Source organism: Eumetopias jubatus, unplaced genomic scaffold (genome assembly GCF_037043125.1).
Source record: "Eumetopias jubatus isolate StellerSeaLion01/CBP00866 unplaced genomic scaffold, mEumJub1_p1.0 scaffold_4, whole genome shotgun sequence".
Lineage (NCBI taxonomy): Eukaryota > Metazoa > Chordata > Mammalia > Carnivora > Otariidae > Eumetopias > Eumetopias jubatus.
The window spans coordinates 983,339-996,175 of NW_028274810.1; the positions used below are offsets into that span (position 1 = coordinate 983,339).

A 12,837-nucleotide genomic window follows, 5' to 3' on the forward strand; every position below is an offset into this window, starting at 1 on the left:
GACATCCAAATGGCCAACAGACACATGAAAAAGTGCTCAACATCGCTCGGTATCAGGGAAATCCAAATCAAAACCTCAATGAGATATACCACATCACACCAGTCAGAATGGCTAGAATTAACAAGTCAGGAAACGACAGATGTTGGCGGGGATGTGGAGAAAGGGGAACCCTCCTACACTGTTGGTGGGAATGCAAGCTGGTGCAACCCCTCTGGAAAACAGTATGGAGGTTCCTCAAACAGTTGAAAATAGAGCTACCATATGATCCAGCAATTGCACTACTGGGTATTTACCACAAAGATACAAATGTAGGGACCCGAAGGGGTACGTGCACCCCAATATTTATAGCAGCAATGTCCACAATAGCCAAACTGTGGAAAGAGCCAAGATGTCCATCGACAGATGAATGGATAAAGAAGAGGTGGTATATATACACAATGGAATATTATGCGGCCATCAAAAGGAATGAGATCTTGCCATTTGCAACGACGTGGATGGAACTGGAGGGTGTTATGCTGAGTGAAATAAGTCAATCAGAGAAAGACATGTATCATATGACCTCACTGATATGAGGAATTTTTAACCTCGGGAAACAAACTGAGGGTTGCTGGAGTGGTGGGGGGTGGGAGGGATGGGGTGGCTGGGTGACAGACATTGAGGAGGGTATGTGCTATGGTGAGCGCTGTGAATTGTGCAAGACTGTTGAATCACGGATCTGTACTTCTGAAACAAATAATGCAATATATGTTAAGAAAAAAAAGAAGATTGCAGGAGGGGAAAATGAAGGGGAGTAAGTCGGAGGGGAGACAAACCATGAGAGACGATGGACTCTGAAAAACAAACTGAGGGTTCTAGAGGGGAGGGGGTTGGGGGGATGGGTTAGCCTGGTGATGTGAATTAAAGAGGGCACATTCTGCGTGGAGCACTGGGTGTTATGCACAAACAATGAATCATGGAACACTACATCAAAAACTAATGATGTATGGTGATTAACATAAAAATAAAAAAAAATTTTAAAAATAGCTCTACAAAGTGATATATAAACCCAAGGGACTAGTGACCTTGTGTATGTTGTAAGAGAATAAATGTGTCAGAGAAGGACTGGCAGAAGTTCAAAGAAACTAACCCTAGTGGGTCATTCCAGGAGAAAGAGGGATATATGTGCACCAATATTCCCTGGCCTCTGTAATCAAGAGGGTCCTAGTGCTGTCTTGCCTTGTGTTTCTGGCCCAGACACAGCCCAGACTCTGATCCAGGTGGAGTTGGGGTTTTCATATTTCAGTGACCCACATGTGCACACAGTGGGAATCCTGTGTGACCCTCCCCCACATATGTGAAAACAGTCTTTGTTCCATAAATGATATCCTTTGATGACTTTTACTGGATCCTCTTGTGATAATTTTGGTGGGGTTGGGGGACAGGAAAGGAGGCAAGGATGAGGCCAGGTGAGGGTGCTCCCTAGCAAGCCTGTGCAGTGGCCACGTGTTGTAATGGAACATGCCCCGGATGGAATTCAGAAATTCCTGTCTAATGTCTGCTCCTACCTGGCTGTGTGGTCTTGAGCAGATTTCTTCCCTTCTCCATGGGCCTCAGTCCCAATATAGAAGGGCCAAGCTCTGTGCCTGTGAAGGCCCTCGCCAGCCCTCCATTCCATGGTTCTATGACGTAATCTCCTGATAATCTAGGAGGAATCCCATATTGTCACTGGAATAATGGTTCAGGGGATCTCTGGCAAAAGTCTCAGAGCTGAGCCTGGAGCAGAGACACACAGACATGGGATCTAAAGGAGGGAACCTCTGTAGTGTCTTCTCCGACACAGAAGTGAGATTTCTCACTGGATACCAATATGCCTGTGCCCTCCATCTCCCAGGTGTCTGGCTTCTCACTTCCGCCTACTTCTCTTCCACAAAAAAGGAGGGACCCAGATTTTGACCTTGAGTGTCTAGAGTTTCTGATCAAGGACAGCTCCCAGGATGTGAGGACACCTGGGCCCTGCCTTCAGGGAGCAACATGTCAAATTGGGTACTTCCCCCTCTGGGTCTCCTGGTCAGAGTTGGGGTGCCACTGACTTGAAATCTTGGTTTGGTTCATGCACTCAGCGGCATAACTTCAAACATGTAACTCATGTCAGGATTCATTGATGCTGGTGCTATTAGGGACCTTAAGATAATCTAGTATATGGTTTCTGACTGTCCAGATGGTAAGTCCTGAAATTGAGCTAACCAGAGGATTGCAGAGAGCTTTTAAAGACCAGAAGGTCTTCCTAAGAAAAACAGCCCATTAGGCCAGATGACTCAGATATTGCTTTGTGTTGAGGCAGGGGCCAGACCCCATGACATGTTTTAGTCCCCTCCACCTCAGAGATGACATTATTCTGAATCTGTGATTCTGTATTCTGTGAATCCATGATTCTCTCTACCTATTACCCTGTGAGTCTACCAGACTATTATTGCATGAATCCATAGGTCTCTGTTTCTATGAGCTGTGTCCAAAGAGATAAGTGGGACGTTTTGGGGATAACCCTGTGACTCACCCTGGCACTTGTTCCAGTCATCTGACTTCTCCACACCTCAACTTCCCAGCCTATAAAATGGGTGGGGCACAGCCAACCCACGTGTTTTGGTGGCACATGGAAACAGTATCTCTCACCAGAGATATTAGTGCTGTCTGAAGATGTTATACCCATTAGTGACAGCATGGCCCCACAGAGTAGGAAGTGAGCCAATCAGAGCTCACAGATGGCACAAGGTGCACAGATCGGCTAATAGTAGGATGGCCATTGACCACATGGAGGAAGGAGGTTGGTTTAGGCTGTACTGTCAGTGGAAAGCACCCTCATTCATTCAATCATTCATTTATTGGTCTATTTAGTGTTCCCCAGGTCCTGTGCCAGATGATATACAGTGAATGTGTCCACAGTTACCAAGGCACAGAGATTATGGTCTAGTTGGAATAACTCCATGAACATTGAGGATACAAATACACTTCCTTTGTAGAATAAGCCCCTTACAATCATAGAATATCACAGCCAGGGGGGGCTTCATTGACTATTTTATGGTGGAAGAGAAAAAGCCTAGAGATAGAAGGGCACAGTGGGGGGTGCCTGGGTGGCTCAGTTGGTTAAGCAACTGCCTTCAGCTCAGGGCATGATCCTGGAGTCCCAGGATCGAGTCCCACATCGGGCTCCCTGCTCAGCAGGGAGTCTGCTTCTCCCTCTGACCCTCTTCCCTCTCGTGCTCTCTATCTCTCATTCTCTCTCTCAAATAAATAAATAAAATCTTAAAAAAAAAAAGGGCACAGTGGGGCCACACTGTGAGGCAAAGGCAGAATCAGAACTAGGCTGAGTTCTCTTTGTGCCTTGAACTATCTCTATCTCGTTTTGTTGACATGCCTTAAAATGGTTGGCCTTCTACGACATTTTCTTCCCTATAGCGTGAGGTTGTCCCATCCTACGTCTGAGATATAGGGACTTCTTAATGTCTGTGTCTGTTGGTTGGCTAAAAGCTATGGTTCCTAAAGCATCATGTATTTCAACACTAAAAACAGCATGTTGTGGCAGAAAAAAAAAATTGAAGAATAAATCTGTGTTCAAATTCTGGATTTGCTACTTCTAGCTATGTGAGCTTGGGCAAGTTTGTTTTTTTTATTTAAATTTAAGACACTATTATGGAGACTAAATGTGATGAGCTAACCCTGTGATATATATGACCCCAATAAAAGATCATTCTTGTCCCATTCCCATCATAAAACATCAGACCTGGGTGCCAGCTGAGGTGGGACACAAGAGAACAGGTAATGGAACAGCCTAAAACCACTTCCACCATCCCCTTTAGGACAGGACTGGTGGGTTTCACAGATGAAGCTATGGAGTGCTACGAGCCCACCCAATACAGGAATGAAGGGGGAAAGCAGGAAACTTTCTAAGTCTGGGACAGAATCTCTCCCTTGCTTTCTCCAATTTGTTCAGGGGCAGACCCTACAAGACCTGGCTTGGGCTAGGGAAGTGTGTGTGGACTAGTGGGGATTTGTCTTTGTTGAGGAAATTTGGGAGCTGTTTATGGTCCTGAAGAAATTGGGATCCGTTATGGACAAATGCAGAAGCATCTTTTCGTTAGAGGTTATGGGGCCACCCTGGGGCCTGCACGAGCTGATATGAGGGAGTGGTAATTTGCAACCAAGGCTCAGCTCAGGATCAAGATACCTTTCTGCATTGGGCAACCTGACATGGATCAGTGAGAAGAGCGTGGGCTCTGAAACTAGACAGGCTTGGGTTCAAGTGATACTCCATTGCCTACCAATGGGACTACCTTGGTGAAATAGTTGGGCCTCTGGGTCTTAGTTTCCTTGTCAAAATAGGGCTAGCATAGCCTACCTCACAGGATGTGCTTAATACATATTATTCCCATTTCTTTTGCTGTATTTACTGCATTGAAGAAAGGGAAGGAGGCAGATATTCAAGGACAGTGCTATGTCCAGAAATAAAAGGCAACATGTTGTAGCAATAAAGACCATGGTTTATGAAAGTAGACTGCCTGCATGTGAATTCAAGCTTCTTACTTAATTGCTTTGTGAGAATGGGTAACTTCCTTAATCTTTAAGGGCCTCAGTTACAGGGGCATCTGTAAATGTACATCCCTTATGAACTGTTGGGCATATATGTAGCGTCCAGTTAAATGTCAGATTCTACTATTATTGTTATCACACAGTGTTCATTTGGCTGGAATTCCCACTATGCTGGGTTCTTGGGGATCTAGGTCTGGTAGTAAGGTCTAGAAAGGTGAGGATGGGGAAGTTATGTGGCATGCAAAGCTGAAGATGTGGGTCATAGGGCATGAGAGGCTGAGGAGAGACAGCCTAGATATAGAGCCTGAGGTCTGAGATCATTAAGCACCCACCCAAATTAACAGAATAACCTGCCACTCCATGGAACTAATCTGGAGTTCTTGGGGGGCCTTGTTGCCATACGGAGGCAGAGACCACTGGGCCCAGCAACCCAGACTAGCAGGAGACACCATGGAGCCCCTCAGAAAGAATACACTATTTAGGCTGAGGAAATGCACCGTCTAGCTTTTGGCCCAGGGTATGAAAAATTGAGATGCCAACTATATTTTGAACAAGTCTTTGAAGACTCAAGTGACCTAGAAACAGCTTCGTAGGTACAGATCTCATAGGCATCTCACCTCTCATAACTTCTAGAAAAAGAAGAACTGACTTGTTTCATGAAGAAGGCCAAAGGAATCATTTATCTCGTGTTCGGGAAAATTCAATGTCAAGCAGAGACATGCCTGGCCCCTGAGTGAAGAGCCAGGCATTCTGGGGAGGAATCTCACCAATGCAGTGCCAGCCCCGGTCCTCGTGACCTCTCCTGTTTCATTCAGATGCCATTAACTTGCCTCATTGCCACACTATAAAAGGCCTCCCCAGTGGCCGGCTCCTCAGATCCTTGGCTTCTCCCCACCTTGCTCCTGTCAGCAAAGAGGGTAAGTCTATGCCTGGGTTAGGGACACAAAAAGGAAGGAGAGGTGACACTGGGATGGGATGAGGACAGTCAGGACTAGGCATGAGTGTGGCTGCCGAAGGAGCTGGGGCAGAGTTGGTGGGAAGCGTGGAGGCTGGGGCCTGAGGGGGAGAGGCAGAGGTATGGAACTGGAGCAGAGCTGTTGGTCCTGTGTGAGAAGGGTTCTTCAGAGAACCACCACTCTCCCTGCGTGCAGTTGTGCAGTCCTCTCATGGGTCCATTTATGGGGTGAAGTGATAGTCCAGCTGGCCTGAAGAGCAAATGGTGGAAACTCAAACTCCAGCCTTGTCAGGCTCTGTGAGGCTCAGCTTGAGACTCACAGTGGCTCCTGGTCTACTGATAAGAACTTGCTTTCCCTGGGTACTGCCTGGCCTGGCAGGAGGGAATAGGGAAGCCAGTCTTGAGAGAATTTGGCGATGAGGGGAAATCAGCTGGGAAGAAATTTCCCAAGGAGAATCAGCAATACAGGAACCAACGTGAGTAATAAGAGAGGAAGCTTGGAGAACTGAGTGGAAACAGACATCACTCATTCCAGCACTTCATTTTCCACTGTGGAAACTGAGGCACAAGAGCCAAGCAAGATCCCTGGCTCTGGGTCCAGCTTATGTCAGGTCTGAGTGCCTGTGACCTCAAAAAGATTCTGCTTACAGACAATTCTATTCATATGTGATGCTGGGGTTTCCCTGGAAACCTTTTTAGTTCTGATGAGACCTTTCTTTTCAGATTTTGCAAAGCCACAGGAAGATGTGTGACCAGCAGAAGCAGCCACAGTTCCCCCCATCTTGTGTGAAAGGTTCAGGATTGGGAGCTGTACAGAGTACCAAATGTACCTCTGTGAAATGCCCAGCTCCATCCCAGACTCAAGCCTGTGTGAAATGCCCAGCTCCATGCTTGACTCAAACATATGTGAAATGTGTAACTCCTTGCCAGACTCAAAACTATGTGAAATGCCCAGCTCCATGCCCGACTCAAACCTATGTGAAATGCCAAGTTCCATGCCAGACTCAAACCTATGTGAAATATGCAATTCCTGGCCAGATGTATGTGAAATGCCCAGCTCCATCCTATCTGAAATGCCCAGCTCCTTGTCAGACATACATGAAGTGCCCAGCCCCCTGCCAGACCCAGGCATGCTATGGCCAGGGCCCTTCTCCCGGCCAGACCTACTACGTTCAGGCTCCTGCAAGTAGCTCGACCACCTCATGCCATGTACCTGATCCATGCTCTGCACCCTGTTCCACCAGCTACTGCTGCTTGGCTCCCCGGACCTTCGGGGTGAGTCCCCTGAGACGCTGGGTCCAGCAACCCCACGACTGCAGCTCAGGATCATCCGGCTGCTGCGAAGATTCTGGGTGCTGCAGCTGTGGGGGCTGTGGTTCTGGGTGCTCCTGTTTGGGGATTATCCCCATGAGGTCCCGAGGTCCTGCATGCTGTGATCGTGAGGATGACTGCTGCTGTTAAATACAGAACAGCCCTGCTCTGGAACATTCAGCAGCCTCTGGTCCCCTCTCTGTATTCCCAGTGATGTAGAATCTCATTGCTTCACCACATACTTTGCTTCTTTATGAAGGCAGCCTGCCAGAGTTAGCACGCGCCACAAACTTTGGCAAGAATAAAGCTCTGAAAGCAATTCATAGAGATGTCCTGTCTTTTTGGTCCATATTTATGCTTTTGTATCAGAAACTCTTCCTCTCTTCTTCTTGCTTCTCAACAAGAGGAAGGTCTGCGTGGACCAAGCTGGTACGATCCCAGCCTGGGATCCCTGAGCATTCTAGAATGCCACTAATAAACTTCCCCATGCAAGTTAGCTAGAGATTTTAGGGTCAGGAGATGCCTTTTTCCTGTCCTCTGATGAGTGTGAGGAGAGGGTTTGGCTATGCTGAGGACTTCATGGTAGCATGATTGTTATATGTGAAGTCAGAGTTCAGTTTCCTGAATGTTGAAGGGTCTGTGAAATCAGATCTGTTCAGGTGCCTCATGATGATGCCCCTGCTTCTGTGGGAGGGGCTCTATGAATTCCATTTTCTCATCTGATGAGTTTGCCCCCCTGAGGCCCCAGAGTAAAGACCTGAGGGAAGGGGTGAGGACTCACCTGAGGCAGGTAGAAATTCTCCTTGTTAGCCAAGGAGACAGCCTTAGGAGTGAGGGAGAGGTTGCCAAGAGGAAGGTGAGCCTCTTGGCACAAGTGTCTGGGTCTGGGCCAGACTCCCTTCCTTATTAGCACTTCCTCTTCCATTACTTTGCTAACCCCAGGGGTTTGGGGTGGATTTTTATAGCTAGAGACTGTAAACCCACACAGTAAAAAAGAAATAGGTAGGGGTAAGTGCCATTCGAAGCAGGCCCCCAAGCCCTGGTGCATGAGCAGAGGAGGCAGCATGTTTGGTGAATATGTAAATGAACATTCCAACAAAAACTGGGTACCTTGAGTTTGTTTCTAAGCAACCTCTTTCAGGTTACCCTGGGACACTTGCGGGAGTGTCATCTGGACTACTGTGCTGCCTTTGAACATCTAAGTCACCCATGATCCCCCAAATCACACTCCATCCCTGAAGCCAAATCCATTGCATCCAGATCACTGGGCATCATGATCTCCTGTACCACCGAGTGGCTCCGGCAATGTTGGAAGTCTATGTGCTGCTCCCTCAGCAATGAATCTGGGCATGCAATGCTTTTATATTTATTAACTAAAAATTAGGTAAGTAGCACGAGCTTTGTAAACATTTGAATAGTACAGTTGATGTTTGAACAATGCAGGGTAGGGGCGCCATCCCCCCAGTCTAAAATCCACACTTTTGACTCCCCAGAAAGGTAACTATTTAATAGCCTACTGTTGACCAGAAGCCTTACTGATAACATAAATAATCAATTAACACATATTTTTATGTTATGTGTATTCTATCTATACTGTATTCTTATAATGAAGTGAGCTAGAGAAAAAGTATTAAGAAAATCATAAGACAGAGGGGGCGGAGCAAGATGGCGGAGTAGGAGACCTAGATTTCGTCTGGTCTCAGGAATTCAGCTGAATAGGGATCAAACCATTCTGAACACCTACGAACGCAACAGGAGATCAAAGAGGAGAGTAGCAACAACTATCTGAACAGAGAAGCGACCACTTACTGGAAGGTAGGACGTGCGGAGAAGTGAATCTGAGGCGATATTCGGGAGGATAGACGGCGGGGGAGGGGCCTCCGCCGGCCGCTTCTGGCAAGTGATAGAGCCGCGGAGCACAAAGTCGGAACTGTTAGAAATCGGCTCCGCTGAGGGATGTCGCTGCAGTGGCTAAGCAGGGGGTGGAATCCTCCCGGGACAGTGGGGTCTCAGGACCCTTGGGGTCACAGAAAGACCAGGGGAGCCTGAGTGCTCCAGAGCTCCCAGGTATCGGAGCGGGGAAGCCGGCTGCAGAGACGGAGCTGAGGCGCGGGCTTTCAGCTTGGGGTTGCCATAAACTGTGATCCGCGGCCCAGTCGGGCCACTGCTCCTGCAGCAGGGACCCAACAAGCGGCAGATCCAGGGAGACTCCCCTTCCTTCCCGGGGAGGAGTGGCGCAGGAACGCACCGCAGGGATCTGCTGGGTTTGGAGACTCCACACGGGGTCGGGTGCCAGAGATAGAAACGCTCGGTCACAGGCCGGGTGAGCACGGAGTGCGGCCGGAGACCGGGGACAAGGGAGTGACTGCTTTTCTCTGGGGGCACACTGAGGAGTGGGTCCCCGAGTTCTCAGCTCCTCCGGGTGGAGATTGGGGGGCCACCATTTTTGCCCTGGTCCTCCAAGGCTGTATGGAGAGCTTGCAGGGAACAAAAGCTCCTGAGATCAAACCTGAGCGGCTTGCTTAGCCCGGACCGACAAGGGCGGGGCAATTCAGCCTCCGGCAAAGACATTTGGAAACCACAGCAACAGGCCCCTCCCCCAGAAGATCAGCACGAACAGCCAGCAAGCCAAGACCAAGTTTACCAATCAAGGAGAACGGGAGGACTCCAGCGCTAGGGGAATACTGCACATAGAATTCATGGCTTTTTTTTACCATGATTCATTAGTTCATCAAAGTTAATTTTTGTTAACTGTTTTTTTTTTCTTTTTCCATTTTTCAAGCAACATCTTATCAATCTCTTTAAAAAAAACATTTTTTATTTTTCATTTTTAAAGTCATATTTTATCCCTTCATAGTAGTTACCCTTATTTTTGGCATATATATATAAGTTGTTCTCTCTTTAAAATTTTGAGATACAGTTTCTTCTAACAGATAAAAATATACCCTAAATCACTAGCGTATGGCCCTGTTCTAGTCTCCTGCCTGATCACATTCTCTCCCTTTTTTCTTTTTTTTTTAAATCTTCTTTCTTTTTTCAAATAACTTCTTATCTTATCAAGTCCTTTCATAAAATCTTTTATAATTTTCATCTTTACAGTCATCTTCTATCCCTTCATTGTATCAACCCTTATTTTGTACATATATGTCTTTCTTCCTTTAAAATTTTAGGAGGCACTTTTTTCTAACAGACCAAAATACGCCCAAAATCTAGTGTGTGCCACTGATCTATGCACTAGCCTGATCATATTTGATCACATTCTGCTTTTTTTGTATTGTTCTGTTTTTGTTTTTATCTTTTTATCTTTTTTTTTCTCTTTCTTTTTTCTTTCTTTCCCTTTCTTTTCCCCTGGTTTCTGATTTGTATACAGTATATTTGCTGGGGACGTTGTAAACCTGTTAGCATTTTGTTCTCTCATTCATCTATTCTCCTCTGGACAAAATGACAAGACGAAAAAATCACCTCAGCAAAAAGAACAAGAGGTAGTACCGTCAGCCAGGGACCTACTCAATACGGATATTAGTACGATGTCGGACCTAGAGTTCAGAATCATGACTTTAAAGATACTAGCTGGGCTTGAAAAAGGCGTGGAAGTTATTAGAGAAACCCTTTCTGGAGAAATAAAAGAACTAAAATCTAACCAAGTCGAAATCAAAAAGGCTATTGATGAGGTGCAATCAAAAATGGGGGCACTAACTGCTAGGATAAATGAGGCAGAAGAGAGAATCAGTGATATAGAAGACCAAATGATGGAAAATAAAGAGGCTGAGAAAAAGAGGGAGAAACAACTACAGGATCACGAGGGCAGAATTCGAGAGATAAGTGATACGATAAGACAAAACAACATTAGAATAATTGGGATCCCAGAAGAGGAAGAAAGAGAGAGAGGGGCAGAAGGTATATTGGAGCAAATAATAGCAGAGAACTTCCCTAATGTGAGGAAGGAAACAGGCATCAAAATCCAGGAGGCACAGAGAACCCCTCTCAAAATCGATAATAATAGGTCAACACCCCGACATCTAATAGTAAAACTTACGAGTCCCAGAGACAAAGAGAAAATCCTGAAAGCAGCTCGGGAGAAGAGATATGTAACCTACAACGGTAAAAATATTAGATTGGCAACAGACCTATCCACAGAGACCTGGCAGGCCAGAAAGGACTGGCATGATATCTTCAGAGCACTAAACGAGAAAAATATGCAGCCAAGAATACTATATCCAGCTAGGCTGTCATTGAAAATAGAAGGAGAGATAAAAAGCTTCCAGAAAAAACAAAAACTAAAGGAATTTGCAAACACGAAACCAGCCCTACAAGAAATATTGAAAGGGGTCTTCTAAGCAAAGAGAGCCTAAAAGTAACATAGACCAGAAAGGAACACAGACAATATACAGTCACAGTCACCTTACAGGCAATACAATGGCACTAAATTCATACCTTTCAATAGTTACCCTGAATGTAAATGGGCTAAATGCCCCAATCAAAAGACACAGGCTATCAGATTGGATTAAAAAACAAGACTCATCAATATGCTGTCTGCAAGAGACTCATTTTAGACCCAAAGACACCCCCAGATTGAAAGTGGGGGGGTGGAAAACCATTTACCATGCTAATGGACACCAAAAGAAAGCTGGGGTGGCAATCCTTATATCAGACAAACTAGATTTTAAAACAAAGACTGTAATAAGAGATGAGGAAGGACACTATATCCTACTTAAAGGGTCTATCCAACAAGAAGATCTAACAATTGTAAATATCTATGCCCCGAACATGGGAGCAGCCAATAATATAAGGCAATTAATAACAAAAGCAAAGAAACACATTGACAACAATACAATAAAAGTGGGGGACTTTAACACCCCCTCACTGAAATGGACAGATCATCTAAGCAAAAGATCAACAAGGAAATAAAGACTTTAAATGACACACTGGACCAAATGGACTTCACAGACATATTCAGAACGTTCCATCCCAAAGCAACGGAATACACATTCTTCTCTAGTGCCCATGGAACATTCTCCAGAATTGATCACATCCTAGGTCACAAATCAGGTCTCAACTGGTACCAAAAGATTGGGATCCTTCCCTGCATATTTTCAGACCACAATGCTTTGAAACTAGAACTCAATCACAAGAGGAAAGTCGGAAAGAACTCAAATACATGGAGGCTAAAGAGCATCCTACTAAAGAATGAATGGGTCAACCAGGAAATTAAAGAAGAATTAAAAAAATTCATGGAAACCAATGAAAATGAAAACACAACTGTTCCAAATCTTTGGGATACAGCAAAGGCAGTCCTGAGAGGAAAGTATATAGCAATACAAGCCTTTCTCAAGAAACAAGAAAGGTCTCAAATACACAACCTAACCCTACACCTAAAGGAGCTGGAGAAAGAACAGCAAATAAAGCCTAAACCCAGCAGGAGAAGAGAAATAATAAAGATGAGAGCAGAAATCAATGAACTAGAAACCAAAAGAACAGTAGAACAGATCAACGAAACTAGGAGCTGGTTCTTTGAAAGAATTAACAAGATTGATAAACCCCTGGCCAGACTGATCAAAAAGAAAAGAGAAATGACCCAAATCAACAAAATCATGAATGAAAGAGGAGAGATCACAACCAACACCAAAGAAATACAAACAATTATAAGAACATATTATGAGCAACTCTATGCCAGCAAATTAGATAACCTGGAAGAAATGGGTGCATTCCTAGAGATATATCAACTACCAAAACTGAACCAGGAAGAAACAGAAAACCTGAACAGACCTATAACCACTAAGGAAATTGAAGCAGTCATCAAAAATCTCCCAAGAAACAAAAGCCCAGGGCCAGATGGCTTCCCAGGGGAATTCTATCAGACATTTAAAGAAGAATTAATACCTATTCTCCTGAAACTGTTCCAAAAAATAGAAATGGAAGGAAAACTTCCAAATTCATTTTATGAGGCCACCATTACCTTGATCCCAAAACCAGACAAAGATCCCATCAAAAAGGAGAATTACAGACCA

The 12,837-nt window shown here is 45.3% G+C and overlaps 1 protein-coding gene across 1 annotated transcript; it reads left to right on the forward strand.

Annotated features, from left to right (window-relative positions):
• The first annotated feature begins 5,429 nt into the window (after positions 1–5,429).
• KPLCE (KPRP N-terminal and LCE C-terminal like protein) lies at positions 5,430–6,979 on the forward strand. The gene is made up of 2 exons (XM_028088221.2): positions 5,430–5,480; positions 6,242–6,979. The coding sequence occupies exon 2, from the start codon at positions 6,263–6,265 to the stop codon at positions 6,977–6,979; it is 717 nt and encodes a 238-aa protein (XP_027944022.1). The 5' UTR covers positions 5,430–5,480; positions 6,242–6,262.
• Positions 6,980–12,837: the final 5,858 nt, after the last annotated feature.

Coding starts and splice junctions, on each gene's coding strand:
- KPLCE (XM_028088221.2), top strand. CDS start 6,263: ATGTGTGACCAGCAGAAGCAGCCACAGTTCCCCCCATCTTGTGTGAAA.